The sequence below is a fragment of the Cheilinus undulatus genome, linkage group 3 (genome assembly GCF_018320785.1).
Source record: "Cheilinus undulatus linkage group 3, ASM1832078v1, whole genome shotgun sequence".
NCBI lineage: Eukaryota > Metazoa > Chordata > Actinopteri > Labriformes > Labridae > Cheilinus > Cheilinus undulatus.
The window spans coordinates 46461514-46484657 of NC_054867.1; the positions used below are offsets into that span (position 1 = coordinate 46461514).

The 23144-nt window shown below is 39.1% G+C and overlaps 1 protein-coding gene across 1 annotated transcript in view; it reads right to left on the reverse strand.

The window, feature by feature from the left end:
• The window catches only part of LOC121507547 (plexin-A2-like), a 210553-nt gene that overhangs the window by 19679 nt on the left and 167730 nt on the right, over positions 1 to 23144 (reverse strand). Inside the window, exons 19-24 of the mRNA XM_041783970.1 lie at positions 17981 to 18124; positions 17286 to 17520; positions 14618 to 14760; positions 10146 to 10414; positions 6708 to 6774; positions 6207 to 6353 (exon numbers count right to left, since the gene is read on the reverse strand). Of these exons, the coding sequence (XP_041639904.1) occupies positions 6207 to 6353; positions 6708 to 6774; positions 10146 to 10414; positions 14618 to 14760; positions 17286 to 17520; positions 17981 to 18124 (1005 nt within the window). The remainder of the gene's footprint in view (positions 1 to 6206; positions 6354 to 6707; positions 6775 to 10145; positions 10415 to 14617; positions 14761 to 17285; positions 17521 to 17980; positions 18125 to 23144) is intronic.

Sequence of the window (23144 nt, forward strand, 5' to 3'; positions counted from 1 at the left end):
GCTTTAACACTACCAAAAACAACTGGACTTTGGACTCAAGTGCGCTCAGTTCCGGGGCCCTACTGTGAAAACACCCTAAGTTGCATGGAGGCTTTCAGCCACATGACTCTGAAAAAGGAACAGATTTTTTTTATGGCAGGTATGAAATTTGCAGAAAAACTTTTGACACAGATTTGAAAAGGAAACACGCAAACTTTTCAGGACTGCACTCAGAAAAGAAGAAAACATTTTGTGTATCATCCAGTGTGTCCAGTTTCTAATTTAGCAGACTACATGCAGATAGTATCTGTTTATAGATAATAATAAACTGTCATCAGATTACTGCCATGAGTAGCCTGGATGTCATCACCACAGCTCACATTCTGCCTGCTTCTGCTGTCCAAATGGACTGCTTTTCCTTGTACACCAAACCCTACTGATACGTCATCGATCAGATCTATTTTGAGTGAAACTGTGCAGCTAACCAAAACCAGAACACTTCAATGCTTAAATTTAGAACCCCAGAGCGGATTCAGCTTTTTATGTTGGATCTGTATATGGAGATAAGAAAAGAGGGGACCTGTCAAAGTTTATCAGGCCAAGAGAATCTTAAAGTCAGGATAGGAAACTTCAGAGAAACCAGGGAAAGATAACCAGACTGTCAAAGTATAAACTCTCAAAGTATCAGGGTTGGGAAGTTGTGCACGGATCTCATGCACAGAGGCTGAAGCAGGCAGCCTGTGTTCAAATCTAACCTGTGGCTTTGTTCCTGCACTCCCTTTCTTCTGTTTATTCATTAACTGTCCTATCTAAATAAACATGAAAATAAATCTCTAAAAATGCAATTGAAATTAATAAAAATACTTTGAACTTTATTTCTTTCTACCCTGCAAGCTTTAGTTTAAAGGAGGCTCCCTGACTCCAGTGGGAGAACATGCACTGAATGCACAGAAAGGTTAGAACAGTGCTTTTCAGCTGGTCTAACTTCAGGACCCAAATTTCAGATATATAAATCGGTCAGGTAGATTTATTAGATAAAAGACAGATCCGATAAAAAAAGAAAGTGACAAATCAGAATGAAAAAAATAAGAAATAATATAAATGATAAAGAATTAAATTTCTGGGGAAGTGTCAGAGAAGATTCCTGACTGTTTGGGGAAATCCCAAATTAATAAAAAATTTTTAAAAATCCAGAAAGATTCCCCAAATTCCCTGACATTTCCACTTATAAATCCCTGAAATTTTTCAGGACTAGACAATGAAATTATGTGGGAAAATTCCTGATAATTACAGATTTACAAGAAAATTCCAAGAGAGGAGTACTAAAAGTTTATCTTAAAAAAGCACTGAGCAGACTCTGACACATTTGCAACCCACTGGAAATAGCTCCATGACTCCCTTCTGGGTCCTGGACCACCAGCTGAGAACCACTGATGTAGAGGGATAAGTTAACCAGTGATTGGATGACTATAATGAGTGACAGCCACAGAGATCAAATTTTTATTTCAGGTTATTTAGATTTACTGACTGCAGTACTTTTAAAATTGCCTCCAAAAAAGTAGCTTTCCATCGCTTTCAGCACAACAGTCAGTGCTTTGTTGTACACACATCGTAGTTGCGCACATGCATGAAGTTAGAAAAAAGACAATATATTAGACTGAAATTGTACAGAACTGAATCTCTCAAAGTCAGACTGACAGTAGGCGGAGGTTTATTTACTCATTTGGTCCTAAATCAGACCAAAATTTGACACAGCAGTCTGTGCAAGCTCTACATCCTTACATGCCTGAATCTGATTCAGAAGTTGATTGCATAAATTCTCAGCAGTAAGAACAGAAGAAGGTCATAGTTAGGGCACTGGTATAGCTTAGTTGGTAGGGCAGGCACCCATAAGCAGAGGCTGTAGTCCTATGGGATCGATCCCAGTCTCAGCCTATGTTTGGTGCATCTCTTCCCCCAGTCTCTCTACGCAGATTTCCTGTCTCCCTTTAGCTATCCTATCAAATAAAGTAAAAAAGCCCTTAAAAATAATCAAAAGTACAGCAAGCTGGAGGGATTGCATGCATCACATTTGTGCAAAAAGTATAGCATAGAGCTCAATGTGAAACTTAAGACCTCACATCTCAAAGGTTTTGACAAAAAGAAAACAACTTTTCATCAATATTTATAGATTTTATTATCATTATACATCACAACACAATCTGATTAAGCAGCCGTCCACAGGGAGACGAGTTTAAGGGGTTGTCTCGACTGCCATTAGCCTGTTAAACAGCTGAATGTGATACTTATTTTTTATTTTTTCTATGCCACTGTTCTTATTTCTGATGTGTTTTGTATTTAATTTTCTATTCCAGCTTTTTTTTTTTATATATATATTTTGTATGGTACTGCTAGCTGTGAAGCAGTTTGCCCCTCAGGGGGACATTAAACATGTCCTTGATCCTTGAAATGTACAGAGCTGTTAAGTTTGCCCATGCTTTCACAGTCCAACATCAAACCAGTCTAATGCTGTCTGACTTATTAGTAAGGTCAACAGGAAGAGATCCGCAGTAAGAAGCTGAATGGGGGCATATTGCCTTCGCCATCTACTGTAGCAGAAGCAGACATGCTCTCATCAATGAGTCAATTCTCATAGCATGCATGTATACTGGGACAAGGTCAGTCATCAGGGTAAACTGCCATTCTAGTCATAACAACAGCTTTACAATACACATAAACATATTGATTAGTTTGTGGGTTGAATTCTGTCTCATCACTTCAGCATGCAGAAGTTTCCTTTAGCAAGACACTGAACCAAAAAAGTTTAAGCCATCAATGTGGCTGAGGTATGGCTGTTAAATAAAGACTGCTCTTATGAGGACAAAACAACATGGTTCACAGTCTCACTGGGTTGGGAACTGACCTATGGCTAAGTCCCGCCCTCAAACGCGATGAGCCAATCACAGTGCATATAGCCACTCCATACACTCGGACATCGGCTGCCTGGACGTCCATTGAAATGAATGGGAGAAAGTCAGTTTTCGTCCAGTTTTTTGAGGGATTTTTTTGAGATTTTAAGTTTAAAAATGGTCAAACGGTGTTCATGGGGTACATGCGACTCCAACACAAGGTATTATGGGAGGCTGGGCAACGGAATGTATTTTTTACCCTTTCCTAAGCCACATCTAAACCGAGAAAAGTGTCTTCTTTGGATATGATAGTGTGGTAGACCACAACATCAACTCAACGTGGATAAAGTTAACAACATCTGTTCTTAGGTAAGCCAACACTGTATTTGAGGCAGCACATTGTCACTTCGCTGGAAAGAAATATAAAGTTATCTTTAACATCTCTAACGTTAGCTAAAGTTAGCCTAACGTTAGCTCCTAGCTGCATTGTTCGTTGTGTCACATTGTTTGTTGAGAGTTCATTGGCATTGTTTGTTCTAGTTTTTATTCTTTGGTGATCGTACATCATTGTTAGCTGTTGTCCAAAGGGCTGTAGTTAAACTAACGTTAACTTCTGGAGCTTAGCTTCATTAACTTATCTGTAAAAGCTGAGATAACAAAGGTTGGCAAATGTTATGCTGAATGATTCAATGTAAATACTGTAGCACCAAACTAACGGAGAGACACTCTTGGTAAAGATGGTAAAAAGGCTGTTATATTTTTCTCATATTCTGAGCCAAAAACCTTAACTTCAGTGGCACTTTGATTCTGATCCTCTATCTCGTGGTCTGAGATTGTGATGGCAACGAGATGCGGTTTATCACGTTTGCACAGGGACCTGTAAATTTTGGCTTGTAACTGAAGCTTTTTATCAACTTTCTCGACAATAAAATGATTAATATATCCCTCCATTGCATAGTTTAGACCCTTTTGGTGACTTCTAGATGATATGTGATCTTTCTGTCTCCAAAGATCATCAATGGCCTCCTGTGAAATGTCTCCTACTGTGACAACTGCAATAGCGTCTGTCACTGAATGTTCATTATTTGTGCGAGTGAGTGGAGGGGGCGTGGCTTAGCCATACGCCAATTCAGGCACAACTGCTGTAAGTTTCCAATAAGTGAACGTCTTTTTGCTAAGGTGTCTGAAAATGAGTTGAGAGACACATCAACTTTTGGTGAAACTGAACAAAACATGCATATCACATTCATGTGTGTTTGAATGGTACAAAATATTTAGTGACAGCAGAGGGGATCACCAAGACCATGGAAGTTCTGGGTACCCATCCACATCAAAAATTTCTTGAAACATTCAACAAATTGAACAAATCATTCAAAGTGATTGATGACTCAGTATAAGAATGATAGCAGAAATGGTCCCCATTAAAATCATTTCTACAAGTTTTGAGTGAAAATTTGAAAATGACAAAGTGTGCAAAAGTTACCCCAAAACTTCTGAACCCTGATCAAAAGGAAAAACACAAGTAAATTTGTGGAGATATTTTGGAACAATTGAAAGAAACCCAAATAATTTTGGAAGGACTGATTACATGGGATGAAACTTTCTTTGGCATTAAGGGTATCATTTCAGAGGAGTTGGGTTCCAGAAGGGTCAAAGGTGAATCATCACCTTCACAAACAGTTTTTAGAAGAACAATGAGAAAAAGTCTGAAGAAAGAGAACACAATTGTGCAAAAATGGTTTCATTCTTCATCAAGACAACGCTCCAGCTCACACTGCTCTTTCAGTAAAGCAGCTTCTGGTCCAAAAACAATTCACAGTGCTTGATCACCCTCCCCATTCACCTGGTCTAGCACTGTGTGACTTTTTCCTTTTCCTAAGATCAACGCAACATGTTTGAGTCAGACGTTAAGAAAAGGACAGCAGAGGTTCTGAGACAACTGTCTGAAGAAGACCTACTGTACTGCTTTGATCAGAGGAAATCCAAAATTTAGCAGTGTTGATGCAGAAGGGGAAGAGATTGCTATCTTTTTAACAATTGTGTCTCGCCTGGACTTGTTGTCTTAAAAGGCTTGTAAAACATCAACCCTGTGGTTCACAGTAGAGCTCTAAACATCCTTTTCTTCACGGCAGCCTGAGCATTGAGAATATTTGTGCTGCAGTAAAGTCACTTGAATTTTTAAGAACAATAATGGACTATAAAGACAAAGAAAAAATAATCGGAAGTTAAAACTCAAAGATTACTGACGTATTGCACACAAGTAACATTAATGTGTTTTTTTGCACAGACTTTTTCTCCCAGCTATTTGGGGCCAAATAATAAAATCATTCTGTGACTAAAATTCTTCCATAAATTCACATTTTTACAGAAAAAAATCCTTGCGCTTTTGGGAATTTGAGTCATTACTGAAAGCAGTTCCTGTCTGCAGTGCCACAGAGGGACACATCACAGCCTCTCTGTGTCTCTTTCTCTCTATTATGTGGCATTCAGGCTCTCTTCTCCAGTTTCTAAGCATGACGTGACGGCAGAACAGCCTGCCATTGGTTTTCACAGTCACAATGCATTCTGGGATACAAACAAACAATATGGCGGCAAGCTAACACACGCTAGTTGCAGGAATGATCAATAAATGGATTATAAATGGACAGAAAGATGTCCAGTATCAGAGTTACTGGTGTGGGTTTAATCTTTTTTTAACGACACTGGAAACTCACCTAAGTTCCAGGCTCGCAAGAAAATGTTCTGTAAGGCTATGAAGGCGTGGATAGCGTCATCAGAACTACAAAACGGAGGGCTTTCAGAAGAAAAATATGTACGCAGCTTCGATTTATGTTTCATAAGTTATTTGAATTTGAATACTTTGACTTTGACTTAGAAAGTGTCCAAAATGCATTTTATTTATTAATATTTAAGGTTCAAAGTGTCTTTGCAGAAAGAAGTGCTTCATATCGAATGGTTTGGATGTTTGAGTGTATCAGGATTATCAATGAAGGCGTAAGTATGAGCCTACCTGCATATTATTGAGCTATTTCAAAGTCTACCATGGCAAACTAACCTAATGATTATTACTTGACTGGTATTAAACTCAAATCTACCTGAAGTTCTAGGAATCTATTTGTCTTGAATAACACTGAGTAGATTTCACTGAGGTATAAAAGAAAAGCATGTGGCTAGGCAGAATTACTGGCCCACTGCAATCAATCCAACTATTCAAAGCATTTATAAAAATACAACCACAGCCTTGTGATCATTCCTTAGAATCTGTCAACATTGGAGGAAAAATTACAAAAATGAATACAAACAGTTTCTTCCTTTCTTATCAATGTGGTTGTGACTCACCAGCGTCTTGTATTCAATCTGCTGTCGGATGAGTTTGTCCTCACTGAGGGAATATCGAGCCTCTCCGGTGATGGAGTCTATCGGTCCCTTCTCCATTTGCTGTTTAATGGCACAGAACAGCATGAAGAGAGGCTCGCCAGCACACTCCTTTGTTTTGGAAGGAGATCCGGGGGATTGGAGCGAACGGTGGGAGAGAGGGAAATAAGACATTAAAGGTATTCATCACCAGCACAGAGCAGACTTTGAGATTCAAGAGCATCAAACGTAGCAAAGCAGAGCTTTTTAAACTGCAAAGTCAGCATATGATTGACCCCACAGGTGACTATTATCTCAGCACAATATCCACAAAGCTTATCAGTCTGAGACTTTTAAAGTGACAGCTCCTACAAAAGCATTCACAGCGGTCTATGAGAAAATCAATGCGGAGATTTTAAGAAGCATTGCACTCGTGTATCACATTGACACCTGTAGAGATAAGGCGCAAGGGAGATTTCACTTTACCTTGAGAAATTTGTGCAGCAAGAAAGCGAACCAATTTGTCAGCATCTTCTCCGCCACCGACTCGGTTCTGAAAGAGGAGAAGAAAGCACGCTCATTTTTTTAAAGCTGGAGACATCCCACAGAGAGCTGGAGTGCTCTGATTGTTCTTTTATAATTTAGAAGAGGCTGACATTGTTGGAGACGAAAACACATGACATGGAGAGTTTACAGAGAAAAGCATCCTTACTCAGCCGCCTGGTCTCTAAGGACACATACTTGGATATACTTTAAGTTAAGTGCTGCTTGTGCAGAACATATTTGGGTCATGACATAAATGTGCAGACTACCACTTCAAGTCTACTTTCTCTTCTTTGCTCAGTCTGCATTTAGCTGCCAAACATGGGTACAGATGGGAAAGATTTGGTCGTAAATCCTTTAAATCATAAAACTGTACCCGTCAAATGGTGTGTAAGCTCTTTTTAATCTAAAACTTATCCAAAGTCTGCAGCTTTAGATCCATCTTTCCCTTCCTCACCTGCTGTCTCTGTCACTCTGTTACCTGCATTCAAACTCTAACCTTTACTGGCTCTCCTGTTCACGACATCCCATTAAATTTAAGATTTTTTCCACAAGTGCAGCATGTTTAGGCTAACAAGTTCCTGTTGTGTCGGCTCCCAAGCGAGCTCATCCTTATATTTAATGAGTGTGCTTCAGATTGAGAGAGCCCTCTCTTTCAAAAACGGAAAAAAAGGAAACTCATGAAAGATTCAGGAGGCCAGGCTCAGCACTGGGAAAACAATCGGCAGATAACCAGAGTCGGAGGGAAAAGAGGTAGAGAGGCGAGAGAGGAGAGGTGACGGAGGGGAAGGAACGTGAGCTACAGCTGAATGTTTCATGAGCGGCACGCAGAAGATAAGTCAGACTGACAACGACTCTGCTGCTGCCGCTGCACTCACTCTTCCCCATTAAGTTTCCCTTCCACTACCAGTCCCTCCCTCTCTCTATCACTGTTACTGCTCCTGTCTTTCACCTGTCTGCTCAGGCTCACTGTTTCTCACACGCTTTACGGCTGTTTCACGCCGCTGCACAAAACAAAGCTGAGCAGAGGTGGGCTCTCCGTCGCTGGCCTAGTTACTCATCCGATAGAAGCGAGGGAACTGGGCTGGAAAGAGCAATGCATAGAGGAATTATCCGTGCTAAAATATAAGAAGACCACATTGGGAGTGTTCAAGGATTTTCAGTTTAAATAACCTGACCGTGGTGGTGAATATAGACAGAGGAAGAATGTGGCTTTTATTCTGTTGAAATAGTCAAATTTAGCCTTGAAAGATGCATGAGATGGTGCCTTTCTATCTACAGTGCCTTATTTATGCTCAGCCTTCAAGGGAGTGTCCACAGTATCTCCATTTAAGAGGAATTCATCCCTGTCTGTGCGGCCCCTCCCATTATTCAATAAAAAATTGCTTTTGAATGGTTTTAAAAAACAGATTTAAAACTGCAGTTGTAAAAGCCATGACTTGAAGCTGCAAACAGTGAATTGCAGCACACATGTTTTTTCATAGCAGCTTCTCTGCTTATATTCACCTTGATATACTCATGCCTACAAAAAGTATTCACTCCCTTGGTTGTTTTACCCTTCAATTTAAATTGAATTTTTGACCATTTTTTTACCTCTTTAATGTAAGATTTCAACAAAGTATTGTCAATTAAATAAAAATACTGTAAAAGAAGTGACTGCATAAATATTCACCCCCTTCAAGTCACCTTTGGCTGCAGTCACAGCACCGAGTCTGTGTGGATAGGTCTCAGCCAGGCTTGCACGTCCATACACTGCAATTTTACTCCATTCTTCTTTGCTCGAGCTCTGCCAGGTTGCCCGGGAATCAGGCATGAACATCCCTTTTCAAGTCCAGCCACAAATTCTCCATCAGACTGAGGTCTGGCTTTGACTCGGCCACTCCAGAACATTCACCATGTTGCCATTAAACCATTTCTGTGTATCTTTCAATGTGTGCTTTGGCTGGAAAAAGAATCTTCTCCTGAACTGTAGTTCTCCTGCAGAATCTTGAATAAGATTGTCCTCCAGGATTTTCCTTGATTTCCAGCTTTCATTTTACCCTCTGCCTTTACAAGCCTTCCAGGTCCGGCTGCTGAGAGGTATCCCCACAGCATGATGCTGCCACCATCATGCTACACAGTGATGACAGTGTGTTTGTGGTGATGTGCAGTGTTTGGCATCTTCTCTGAGGCCAAAAGAACCATTTTGGTTTCATCAGATCAAAGACCTTGCTTCCACATGACCATGGAGTCTCCTACATGCATTTTGGTGAATTCTAGTCAAGATTTAATCTGAGTTTTCTTCAACAGTGCTGTTCCCTTTGCCACTCTCCTATAAAGCTTTGACTGCTGAAAACCCAGTTCAACAGTCACTGTATGCAGAGTCTCTCCCATCTCAGCTGCTGAAGCTTGTAACTCCTACAGAGTAGTCAGAGGTGTCTTGGTGGACTCTCTCACGAGTCTCCTTCTTGCACGGTCTCTAAGTTTGTGATGACAGGCTGATCTAGGCGGATTTAACTGAACTCTGGGGGATGTTCAGTGCCTTGGAATTTTTTTGTATTCATCCCCTGACTTATACTGTTCAATAACCTTTTCTCTGAGTTGCGTGGAGTGTTCTTTTGTCTTCATGGTGTAATGGTAGCCAGGAATACTGATTAAACAGTGACTGAACCCTCCAGACACAGGTGTCTTTATACAATCACTTTGTAATTTTTTTTTTTTTTTGGTCAAAATGCCAAATTATATTGACGATGGTTGATTTATAAAATCAGTAAAAAGGTGAAACATCTGAGGGAGTGAATACTTTTTATAGGCACTTTAAATGAGCAGGGAACATGCCAACCTGCAGACCTCCAGCTGACACAGATGCCAATGCTGTTTGATTGTGATGAAGAGAGAGATAGAGGAAATGACCAGTTATGGCTTCAACTTCAGACTTTTCTAAATAAAGTCTTTAGATTTTTGTCACAGTCATAGCCAATGTCAGCAGGCATAACTAGGCATGTGAGTCTTCTTCTGTGATTGTATATGAATGGATTTGATGTTAATAACTGTTTTTGTTTCCTATATCTCTGAAGTAAATGTCCCTGAGACAAAAGAGATTTTTCCAACAATGTGCAGCTCTACTTGTAAAAACTAACTGTTCAAGTGAACAACTGATTCAAACGGGAAAATGCAGGGCAGATCAAGCTTGAGCTTCTTAAAGTAGAAAAGAACAACTCTTCTTGTTCCGGGCTTCTACTTAAAGTGAAGTTTATGCTCTTTGTTATTGCATTTTTTTGTAAAGCTGCTGTCAAATGAGAGTCCTTGAGTGAGAAATCAATTCAATAATACTTTGAAATAAAGAACAAAGTAATAAATGTTTCAAGCATCTTTTTGTAACAACAAACCCTGATGGTTTACCTGCGTAGTAGTAGTTTGGGGTGGTTTTTGCTCTCCAGGTTGCGCTCTATCAGGTCTGACAGCAGGTGTTTCAGGATGTCTGTGGCGTACTCCAGCCGTCCCTGCAGAGCGGTCATGATAAGTGAGGCCACGTAGCCACGGTCACGCATGGAGAAGGAGCGCTGCAACTCCAGCGTGCGGATGAACGTCAGCAGGAAAACTTTGTTATTCAACAGCTGAGCGAACTGCTTCAAGGATTTCTCCACACTCTGCTGTCCGCTGCCCGGCACCTGCATGCATCACACATGAGAAAGAGGCACTCATTAGTTCATACTCACTCAAGGATGAGGAAAGTCAAAACACAGGTGCAGAAGCATGAATCATCCCGAAGCTTTTAATGCAAAACAGAACCAGTGGTGCAGCTTCAGGCGAAGCCTGGCAGAGTTGATAGAAACCTACAGGACACAGCTATCCATGCATGAGAAAGTCTGAGTCATAGTTGATTATGTTAGAAAAATTCATCAAGAAAATCCAAAAGTAAGCTTCATAATTCTTGAAAAAACAAATGGCTTGTTTGATTATAAAATTTAAATGATGATTTAGTTGTCATAAGAGAGGCTCTTCCAATCTAAAAAAAACACTGAAACATAATAACAGCTTGATTACAACCACTTTTTAGCAGCAGCAGCAGTTCATTGTAACCTTTGAATGCCTGAAAAGTTGTGTTTAAATAACAAAAAGGAAAGTGGGTCATTATCAGACTTTTTATTTATTAGGAACAGAGTGCTTCAAAATTAAACCCTCAAGGTAAAAACTAAAAACAATCTTGTCTTCATCAAACAAATTTTTATGAAACTTTCAAGACCACAGGAGGGTCAGATGACGACTGTTTCAGACTCTGTGCTGCTGCATGGGTCCGCTTGAGTTCACGCCGCCTTGGCTTTCATACCAGGCTTGTGTGCTGTGTGTTGGCTGTGTGGCCCTGTTGTCACAGCCCTGTCCATCCTTTGAGGCTTTCCCTTAATAGATCTCCCCGAAAGAGACTTAAGTCATCGCATAACTGAGCTGGAAAATTTCAACTTAAAAGCATTTTGTAGAAATGACAAACTGGGCTTTTACTTTGAAAAGCACTAACTGGACAGTCAAAGATTTTACAGTAGTTTCGCTATTCAAGTACTCACTAATCACAATTACTATGAAAAACAATACATCAAACATAGGGCTGCCAGTGGCTTTCTGTGTTTTTAAAAGTGTACTGCTCATCAGCATCTCAGATCCAGCTCTGAAGGAAATATGAGATGACAATAAAACTGATAGCTATATAGCATAGAGGAAAAACTTAGCATGAACCACACAATCCAGGCTTTGTTCAATCATCGCGTCAACTCTTCTGCAGACCAAAACACACGACTGAACACAAAAATATAGTTAACAGTAACACATAACACCATGGACAGATCCATGACTCTGTAGCTACAGTGACCATCACACTAGTGACTCCACTTCCTGTTTCTTGCTGGGGTTGTTTATCTTAGTAACACAGCCTGTGGCTAATTTAGGTGGTGAATATTATTTTGATCAACTTAAAACAAAGCTTGTCTTTGAGGGAGTTTAGAGCGATGGAAAACTATGCAGGGAAATTAATGACAGGATTCAGAGTTAGTCGTTGATGCAGGTAATAAAGAAGCCAGAGCAAAGGGAACAGCAGAGAGCTGAGCAACACAAACCCCAATGCAGTGGCCGGGAATGAGGATGACTTTCTACATGACTACCCCAAATAAACAACAGTGTTTTTTTTTTTTTTATCATTTTAAGGTAGCGGCCGTTGAAGTTGAGTTCACCACCTTATGTCAACTTTTCACTTGAAATGCAGAGTTTTATTGTGGTGTCTAGTTAATAGACCACTGGTCTATTACTACTTGATGAGACGATTTTTTGGTGCTTTCTGTGGAGAATATAATTTGGCTGTGTGCTGCTAAGTTATGGAAGAAGTTGAAATGCTAACAGACTAACAGAGAGCTGATGTGAAGCTAAGCACTGTTGTGCATGTGTTAAATAGGCATACATTGTGCAACTGTTGTGCAACTGACACCATGTGTGAGGAACAGCTCACACTAGGGGTCTAACGGTTTTTGGGTCATGGTTCTATGGCAGGGATCACCAGATACATTTGCACGAGGGCACAAGGGCCAGATTGTTTTCTTGGCAGACATTATGGGAGCCAGACTGTTAATTAAGAAAATAAGATCTATTGAGATGTTTTGATTTCCTTTGTAATGGACGTTATTTTAGGCATTAGCAGTAAATTCAGTCCCTACTGCCTATACTGCAGCCAGCCACAAGGGGGCAACTGAGATATATTTGCCACATATTTCTAGGGCTATGATGCTGTGCATCACTGGGTTTGAGTCAAATATTTGTAATCCTGGTTGGTGAAAAACACATGCAGTAAACAAGTCTTTTGTTTTTGATATCCAGGCAGGGAAATTGGTAGGTTGACAATGTAACAGACCGATCAGTGTGTGTTTGTCATTCATCTTATTTATTAATAATGGCTGACAGGTCGACTTTTGTGAAACTGATCAAGCAAATCCAGAAGAAATGTTTTATCTAAGTCAATGTTGGGGTTCCTTTAGGAAATTCTGAAAATGGCAAGACATTGTAAATAACATAACACATTTTTGTCACATTTTCAGAATTTAATAATCTTCTGGGGGCCGGAGTTGAAGCTGTGGAGGGGCCTCCAGTTGATGATCCCTGCCATACAGGGTAGGTTCATTGGTAAAATCTAAACATAACGTCCCAGATTTATAGACCTAGTTCCAGGTTTCCCTCATTTATTACTTTTAAATCTGACAGTCGTGAAGCTCACAGTTTCATCCTTTTGGAATGAGAACTGACTGTGATAGTTAAAAGTTAAAAGCAGCAGGCTGATGTGTGTACTACTCATGTAAAAACATTACTCTTGTTTGACGGTGAAGGACCACAGAACAGGTCATGTAAACACAGGATGGGATGCTGTAATCTCCATTACAAAGAAGGGCCCTTAAACACACCTGTAGCTGCTGTTCTCTACTTCTGCATATCCGCGTATGGCTTTTAAAACATATTAGTGTTGCTAAAGTCCACAACTCTCTCTGCTTTTAAATCTTGTTTTAGGGAACAGCACAGAGAAGTCAGCAAGAGGAGGAAAAAGCTGGCGGATCCTGCCACTCCTCTGCTACTGCACCCGTACTCTTTTTTTTCTTCACTGGTTGTTCAAAAGCAGTTAGCTTACAATTGAAACATTACTGCCACTCCCATTGGCAGGTAATACTGACATGTGTGGTTGCCGTTTTTCTGTATTCAGATGTCGTGAGACTATGTGTACAGAACTGTCAAACCTCTAGCTCACACATTTCACAGTGTGTTTTTGTTAAAACAGCCTACATAGATAAGTAAAAAGACTTATTAGTCTTTTCCAAGTTCTGGTCATGTGTAAACTTGTGTCCAGCAAGTCAGAGAAACAACAACTCAGGTTTACTGTTGGGCTGCAGACATGTATCTGTAGTGTTGAGGGTCTTATTGCTGTTAAATTCAGGTTTTGTAGTTGCATATGGCTATCCAAAGTGTATGATCAGTAATTTTTCGAAATAGCTGGAATTCTGGAGGACTGCTGGCCACATGGGCCGAAGACAAAAAACAACAGTCAAGCATAAACTCTAATTTAAAAAAGCATGCACAACTTCTGGTTACAAATAGCTAAGTCTTCTATTCTCTAAATTCACGATGCATGAAATGCAGCACTCATGCATGTGGTCTGAAAGCCCCGACTTGTTAGCATGCTGAAATGAAAATCAAGGCATGTCGCAGCTATTGTGCAGCCGCCACGCACCCAGTCTAAAACGGCTGCAAGGAAAAGGAAGGCAAGTCTCATCCTGCACAAAATCTGCACAAAACAAGCTCTAAAAACCTTAAACACAACTGTAAAATATTAAACCTGAGGGAGTATTTTGAAATGTGAAATGTTGAAGACCTCATTACTGTTTCCTTCAACATCAAACCTACTGGGGCACAAGATTTCGACAAGGCAATATATAAACACTTGACAAGCTCTTTCTATTACCTGTAATAAAGTCAGTGATGAGGAAATGTGGGATGTGTAGAATGTGGAAAAGTATTTCTTAGAAAGTTTTAAATGTCACAAAGTGTGAGTCAGACAGCGATTGGAGTGTGAAGTTAAAAATGTGTGTGACTGAGACCTGAGATAACGATGGATAACATCAGCACACAGACTCTTCGAGCCGCTGTGGACACCGTTAGACAAACATCACTCAGCACATTGCACAAACTGACATTTTTCACTCCGCTCTGTTCAACAGCAGTTTGACAGCACTTGCCAACAAGCCAAAATCAATTTAGCTTCAAGTATACGTGAGCTGTGAGGTCAACATGTCAGGAAAATATATGAAACTGAATTCAAGTTGTGCAGTCTTGCTCGAGGGTGTTTTTACCTCCAGCTCTCGGAGCACAGGGTGATCATCGATGCCAGGGAACAGGACTCTCATTGCATATGTGCGATAGTCCAGGAAAGGGATGCCGGCTCGATCCAGGTCGCTCGTTAACTCGTTGATGTCGGTCTGCAGCTCTGCAAAGGCTGAGTGTGACAGGGGAGTATGTTAAAGACTTACTGAGGTTTTTAGATGTTAATCACAGAAAGCTAATGAGGTGTTTCTTTTATATAGCAAATAATGAACACAGGTACTGTATTTATTGAGTACTTTCAAAAAAAAATCCAAAAAAGGCACAACAATAAATCAAAAGGCATTTATTACAAAAGGCCAAATTTTTCTGTGGTTTGTTAAGAGTGACTGTACCCTCCCCGATCTGCATGGAAGACAATCGGGGCCATTTTAAATAATAAATATTAAACATTCAGTATTGACAACTGGAAATCTGTCATGTGGAACTGAATAGCAGCCAGTCAGAAAGCAAGCTGAACGAAAGAGGAAGCACAGCAAACACAGCCACAGTGACAATGGTAAACATGAATTATAAAGTTAGATGGCAACAAAAATGGAGGACAAACTTACAGTTTACTAACAGTGGTTCTCAACTGCTTGGGTCAATGGACCCACAATCAACTCCTCAAGGAGAATTGCGACCCAAATTTTTTAGATTTTTTTGGTCGTTCAGGTGTATATGATAAAAAAAATAATAGAACTTGGGCCTAAGACAGTACAAAAGGTGTAACAAAACAATGACACAGGACAAATGCACGTTTTATAGAGTCTCATAGACAATTTGGTGCAATTTTTTTCCTAGGCACACATCCGATACCCACTGAAAAGGGCTTTGCGACCCACTTTTGGGTCCAGTTCTAAAAACACATCACAATCCAACTCAAAAGGAGATGTGTGGATGTAGCAGGCCGCTAACAGCTATCCACATCATTGGTGTTGTAAGAATAACATTTTTGGTCATGCGCGTATCGATTTAACAGTCCAAGCCTTTAAACGTCCCTGACCTATTCATGAAAAGACTTGCACTCCTAGGGGCTTCTATCTAGCCACTCTGCCATAAAGCTCAGATCAGTGGAGGGCTGCAGTAATGGTTGTCCTCCTGGAACTTTGCCCCTTCTCCACACAGGATCTCTGGGGCTCAGCCAGAGTGACCACTGGGTTCTTGGTCACCTCTCTTACTAAACCCCTTCTCCCTGAATTTCTCAGTTTGGCCAAGCAACCAGCTTTTGGAAGAGTCCTGGTTGTGCCAGACTTCTTCCATTTGAGAATTAAAGAGGCCACTATGCTCTCGTGACTTCCGTAGAAGTTGAAGTATCAACTCAAGATTTTTACTCAAGTAAAAATATAAAAGTACTGGTTCTAAAACTACTTAAAGTATAAAAGTAAAAGTAATATAAGTGGGAAAAAAATGCCATTAAGGACAAAAGCTTAGGCCGTGCCACAGTGGCCTATAGTGCATTACCCCCCCCTCGGCAGCCCTGTTGAAAAAATGTGGGATGCACCTGTTTCAGCCGCATTTATGTCTATTGAAAATGAACACATTTTAGTACAATGCAAATACACTCAAGAACCATATGTGTACTACTGAGCATTAACATGTGTTTCATGGAACGAAAGATGTAATGACTAGTTGCCTGTAAGTACTAGTCTTCCTGGCTACCAACCTCCTCACTGGTGCTTGGTTGGGACATTTCGCTCGAGTTCTCTTGAGTCTCTGCCATGGACATTTTCGTATTAGGCTACATACGTCTGCTATGTCCTTGCTGAAGTGTGATTTGTGTCACATGCGCAGGTGTGATGGATCGCGTACAAACCAATAGGGTGTCAGAATGGTGTTATGTTTATACTTCTCATCCAACCAAAATCAAATTCACTCTATCCGGATGGCGTGTTTTATCTGGATAGGTGAAATGAAATAGGAGTAATAAGGCTATTTTTAAAGTGTAAGGAGTAGAAAGTACAGATAATTGCGTGAAAATGTAAGGAGTAGAGGTAAAAAGTCGGCTGAAAAATAATTACTCCAGTAAAGTTTAGATACCACAAATTTCTACTTAAGTAAGGTAACGAAATATTTGTACTTCATTACTTTACACCTCTGGTCATGATGGGGTACTGAGTGTAGATTAATGAGGATAAGAATGGATTTTTGGATTGCAGCATCAGACTGCAACATAACAAAATTGAAAAAAGTGAAGGGGGTCTGAATATTTCCTGAATGTACTGCATGTGTGGCATAGGGAACTAGTTTCTCTCAGTCAGAGGAGCAGGTGTCCCATATAGTTAACGTCCTTGTTGTACTACTCCCAGGTTTAAATTCCAGACATGTTATTATATGGTGCAACCCTTCTGCTCCAGTTTCCTGTTTATTTCAGCCTGCCCCATCAAATTATGATGATACAATCTTTTTTTTAAAAAAGGGCATAAGGGGAGCAATGCCCTTAAATGTCCTTGATCAGGAATCTAAAAGTTCTTCTGAGGCACCGTAGAACTCTAAAAATGGACACTCACAAGGGAATAATCCTTTATATCAATAACAATTTAGTAATCAAAGGACCCAAAAACATCCGTAAAAACTAAGTTCTTAACATGATGTGCTGTAAGACACTAATAATTTGTATGTATAGTTAAAATAATCAGGGTTTTAGTTGCTCTTCCTCACCTTCCTTGCACTCCAGAGCCACTCTGGACTCTAGATTGTCCATCTGCATCTGCAGCCTCTTTAGCGTGAGGTCATTCTCATGAGACTTTCGTCTGTAGGCGAGCAGGACGATGATGACGATGATGAGGAGCAGCCCTCCTCCTGCCGCGATACTGAAGATAGCAGGGAGGGTGAGCAGGCTGTCCGAGCGGATGTGAACTTCTCCTGGAGAGATGTGGAGTCCTCCGACTTGGACCTAGACCATAAAAACAATTATTAGAGCAGTATTTCAAAATTCACATTAGAAATGACAATAATGAGTAATAAAAGAGGCTGGTGATGAATTGAAAGCATTGTTACTGAAGGATTAAATTAGCAAACACGAGGAGATAAAGAGCATTTCCCTGAACAATCATCTTTGAAGAAAGACTTTCTTCCCTGAATTACCCATCACTGCGGCTTTTCTTTTTCCCGCTCTTTTCTCATTATGTGCAAGAGTGCCTGTCAATAACTCCGGGGGGTAAAGTGCTGTAATTGTGAACCTAGCAGACCATGAGTGGCAGACAATAACTGAAAGCCCGTCATTGACCCACAAACACAGTCACACATACACAATCTGTGACCTACACACTGTGACCCACTTCCACGCAGGCAGGCAATCAGACGCAGTGATTGGCAGAAATCAAGCGTGGAGGTAGAAAGACTTTCACACTGACCAGGACTTTGTGCTGCCCGGTGAGGTTCGGAGGCTCGCAGAGGAGCTGAGTGTCAGACACGGTGAGAGAGCAGGGCGTGTCTCCGATCAGCACCGTGTAGTTCAACCTCGCTCCACCAGACGCAGATGGCACCAGATTACGTCCCTGAAACACAGATACAGAAATATATATAAAGGGAATAGATCAGAAAGGACATTACAAAAATTCTTCACACTGATGTTCATCTCCACATTGTGAAAATGTGATAAAGAAAATGGGAGATATTACTGTTTTAAAAATTGTTGTAAATGCATTTATTGATACACAAATGTGTAAAAACAAGACTGATATGAGCTTTTTTGTTATAGTTTGTCTTCTTGATTTTTGCATCTCAGCTGGAATACTTATATTGAGGCTGGATGAAATAAAAATAAGATTTTGCAGATTTTTCAGTGGACAAGCAAAATGTATCTGCGCTTTATGTTGTCAAAAATGTACTTTTTTCCCTTCTCCCTTAGTTATCCCTTAGTTATCCAAATTTTCGATATGGATGCTAAATATTATTGTTATGATATCGGTATATGCCGATATTTACAACCCATATTTCGCTTGTAAATATCTGGCTGTATTAGCTTTAAATATTGGCTGTATTAACAAATAAGTTAGCGAAGTTTTAGACTGGACCAACAGACCTGTCAATTTTCGTTATTTGTCATCATTCCTTACTCTCTAAAGTATGATATAAGGTCTGATATATGCTAATCTGTTCATCCTTGAACTTTAAATTGTGTGTTTTAGGTCTGAACTACATTTAAATATTGATATCAATATCGGTATTGGCTGAAATTATTCTTAATTCTAAATATCAGCTGCAGAAATCCAATATCATGTATCCATTATTTTCGAACAAAATGCTTTGTGAGGGGCTGTCAACCAATGGCAGGCTGTGCTGTCACCGGTCAAACTGTGCATGCCTCAGCAGTTAAATCATGCTGGAGACAGCATGAATAGCTAATACTTGAGCGAAAGAGAGACAGAGAGCCTGTGATGTGGCCCATTGTGTCACAGCAGACGGGACCCCGCTTTGAATAATGGCTCATAATAAGCCAATATAAAAAAGTGAAATGACTTTTTCTCTGTAAAAATGTGAATATTTTGAAGACTTTTTGTCACAGAATGATTTTTTTTTTCACTTTTTGGTCCCCACAAGATAGAAGACATGTTTGCGTAAAAAAGTCTTAGTCATTGTGTGTGCCACACATATATACACATATATAAATATTTGAGTTTCAATTTCAGTCTAGTTTTTTCTTTTGTATTTATAGTCCCATAACTTTTTAAAATTCTAATAACATTACTGCATATTCTTTAAGCCAAGGTTGTCCTTAAAGGATGTTTAGAGCTTGACTGTGTACCACAAGGTTGATGTTTTTACAAGCTTTTTAAGACAATAAGTCAAGGTGAGAGAAAATGATTAAAAAATAGCTTAAGACCTGAAGCGTTAAAGAAGTGCAAAAACCGGAATGAAAAAAACCTGATTAAAATGCAAAACATAGAGTTTCAAAATGTGTCAGAAAAGGAAAATTAATCAAGAATAACTACAGAAATAGTCAAATGAATTGAACATTTTAAATGATTGAAAGCCTGAGTACACACACATCTGCAGTTATGTAGACCTGTTTGTGAATGCAAAGATAGCTGTGCAATGTCTGCCACTGATTGATTCTTTTGGGTCTGTTCACAAATTTACAACCAGTTTTCCAACATTTAATTTCAAAATATCCAAAGATCTTCCCTCTGTAGTTAAAAGAAAACATTTTCTGCACTTTCTTTTCTGAAATGGCACAAATGCTTCATTTTCAGCTACACTCTTGACATTTCACTCCTCTCCCAGCCTTGGACTTCTTCTTTTTTAAATGCCAAAGGAAAAACAACTTCTTATTTGTGTGCTTTTAATTGGCTGAAGTGCAGAAATTTTTGTTTCGCATGTAGTATTTAATCTAATTTGCTATTCGTTTCTACCATTGGCATTCGACTCTTTAAAAGACAGAAAGAGAAAATTAAAAGCCATCTTCTTTTGTTTATTTTTCTAGCATCTGGCATTTAAACAGAAAATCTGACTTATTTTCAATTTTTCACTTTTTAATTCATTCAAAATATTCAAAAGTAATAACATATTCCTCTTCACATTGTTGTTATACTTTTAATTCTGAAAGTAGAGAGGAAAAATTATTTTATGTTCGGATTGCTAATAAACATTTGAAAAAGTTTGAACTGAGTCAAAATGTAAAAAAACCTAAAGACATTATTTTAACTGTACATCATTTCAGTCTAAGAACATTTTCATTCTGCACATATTTTCCTTTACTACTACTTCCCTGATACACAATGCCGCAGGAGCTATATGGCTCAATTTCTGCACTGTTAGCATTAGCATTGCTAACTCTGTCTAATGTTTACATGGCGATGTCTGACACTCCAGCATACCACCCGCACTGTCTGTGGAGCTGTGACACACTTAACCCATGCCATTTTCACAAAGAAAAATGTTAAGACGCACTGCAGAATCTACAAACAGGCTTTCGACTCCGGAAACAAGTCAAAAGCCAAAGTTCACATCATACAAAGCCACCAGGACTTGAAATAAGCAGGACAACAGGCAGCAACAGGTGCGTCATCTGGATCACAAGTGCACACAATCTACAAAAACCGCTGTTTCCCTGCGGGAGGCTATATGAGGGTGACGTAGACAGGGCTAAATGAGGAAGTGCTGTGAGGAGCACACGCTTGACAAACATTTGCTGGCGGTAAGCAATCTACATAGTTTAATCGCAACTCTGGCCAAGCAATTTAAAAGTTCATGTAAGACAGCTCATTAAATTAAGTATATTTATTTTGGAGCATCCAGAAAACATAACGAACGACGGACACTCTGCTGCAATGTCGCTGTGAAGCATTACCAACGGTAGGCTGTTTCACATGTGATATGATTTATTAAATCAGTGTTTCACTCTCTTGTAAATGACTGCATAGGGTGAGTTGTTTTAATGTAGCCATTGGTACTAGTGGTAAAGTTCATCTGTCGATTGCAGTAAATGTTTATCTGCTTTATTAAATCAAAGCAAAGCTGTTGAATCATGCAGCTAGAGTTGTAATTTTGTTTTTTGTTTTTAGCTGGGTTTACCACAACACTAGTCACACGGCTGATTAAGTGCTTGGTGTATTAATTTAAGGTATGTTTCCAGTTACTTTCTTTAAAAGAATCGTTATTTTTACATATGTGTATATAGTATTTTGATGCATTGTTTATTTTCTTTTAGGACTGTGGTGCTATTTCCTGTTGCTGTTTCTTTTCCCACTCTACTAATATTAGTTCATTGTTGAATGGGCTACATGAAATATTAATATTAATATTAATAAATATTATAAATATTAATATATTAATAAGCAAAGTGCAATCCTCAAGTCATAGTAAAATCCAGAAGTGTAGTTGTTCTGCCGGCACGATCCCTTTGTTTACTGTGTTTGTTAATTGTAGTGATTTATCCAATTTTGCCGTGCGAGTTTGGTCTTATTTTGGGACGGTGTGAAGTATTAAAGAGCATCAACTGTTAAGATCTAAGTTTTTTACTACTGCATCAAATGAGATTGTAGAAGCAAATTTGCACACTCCTGTGGTAGCTGTGCTTATGTTTATTGTTTGACTGCCTATAATTATATTGGTCCAGTTGGACTTCTTTTTTATATACCTAAAAACTGTAAATAAAAGTAAACTTAATTTGAAGTTGCTAGCCTCTCGTTCTCTTAATTGAGACACCTACCTCTCTTTGTTTATATTGTCTGTGGTAAAAATCAACACTTACCTCTGAGTACGCAGAACTAAATACTACATTAATATTTTGGTTAATTGAACAACTGTCCTGGTTTCAGTATAGAAGCACAGGTTAGACAAAAAGATTACAGGATCTATCATCTGTTCCATGTCTGTTTTGATGCTGCCTGTTGGACAGTGATCCCTGCTAGGATTCCTTGTTTTTCGTGTTAGATGTGTTTGCATCATGAATGAAGTTATCCACTAGTTAGGGATCTCTCACGTGTTGATTTTTATGTCTTTTAAGAAGAGCATTGCCTGCCTTTGTAAGAATAAAACAAGTTCTGCATTCTGTTATTAATAAATGATGACACACTTATATTAACAGGCAAATAAAAGGAATTGAGACTGTGTTAAAAGTGCACTTTACTGTGTAATAAGAAAACACTGTGAGTGGTAAAATGAATAAGACTTATTGAAACTCAGGAAAGTGTTATAGTTATCACTATGGGGGTTGAATTAACTCTAAAGATTTTGCTGTGTGGTGACAATCAATGCACCTCTGGTTGTCATAACAACAGACATTCAAAATTTAAAAATACCTTTTGTTTAGTTTTCATTAAATTCATGTCTGGCAAGTATAATTCAGATTGATGCAGAACGTTGAGTTTTTTGCTGCATCAACCACTGACATTTTCAGCTGAAGGTCACCATCTTATACGGTCACCTGTTACACTGTAACACCTGCTCTGCTACAGCATCATTAGCATCAAGGGCTTTCACTGATAAATGTGTTTCTTTCTGGTTTGAACTCACGTTTGATTTATATAAAATATTTTGGAGTTGAAATACGGGTAATATTTTCTTTGTTTTAGGTTTTCCTCTGTAGTTTGATTTTTTTGTAATTGGCTGATAGAAATGCCAGAAATAATGGCTAAAAGCTGCCCTAACTCGAAGACTTTTTAAAAATATTTTCAAAGGCAAATAATAATTTTTCAGCTTCTTATCATACAGAAATAAGCACCCCCTGATTCTGAATAAAACATTTACCCCAGTATCCAAATCCCAGTTGAACTGTGAAATACTGAAGGATTCACATTCCAAACTGAAGGATTTTTTTCATTATTCTTGACACTTTGCCTTTTACACTCGGGTATTTCAACCCTATTTATTCAACAGAGTAACTGCAAAAGTAACTCTTATTTTTTAACAATGCCAGGTACTGATTCTCTTCCAAATAAAGGAAAAATCTCTTAACAAAAGAGTGAACACTTCTTGATCTGATGTCAGAGTCTGTTTAGATGAGGCTGCATTCTTCTGCAGTACTGCTGATTTAATGTGTTTAACCTGGTGTTCTTTTATTCACATGAATTA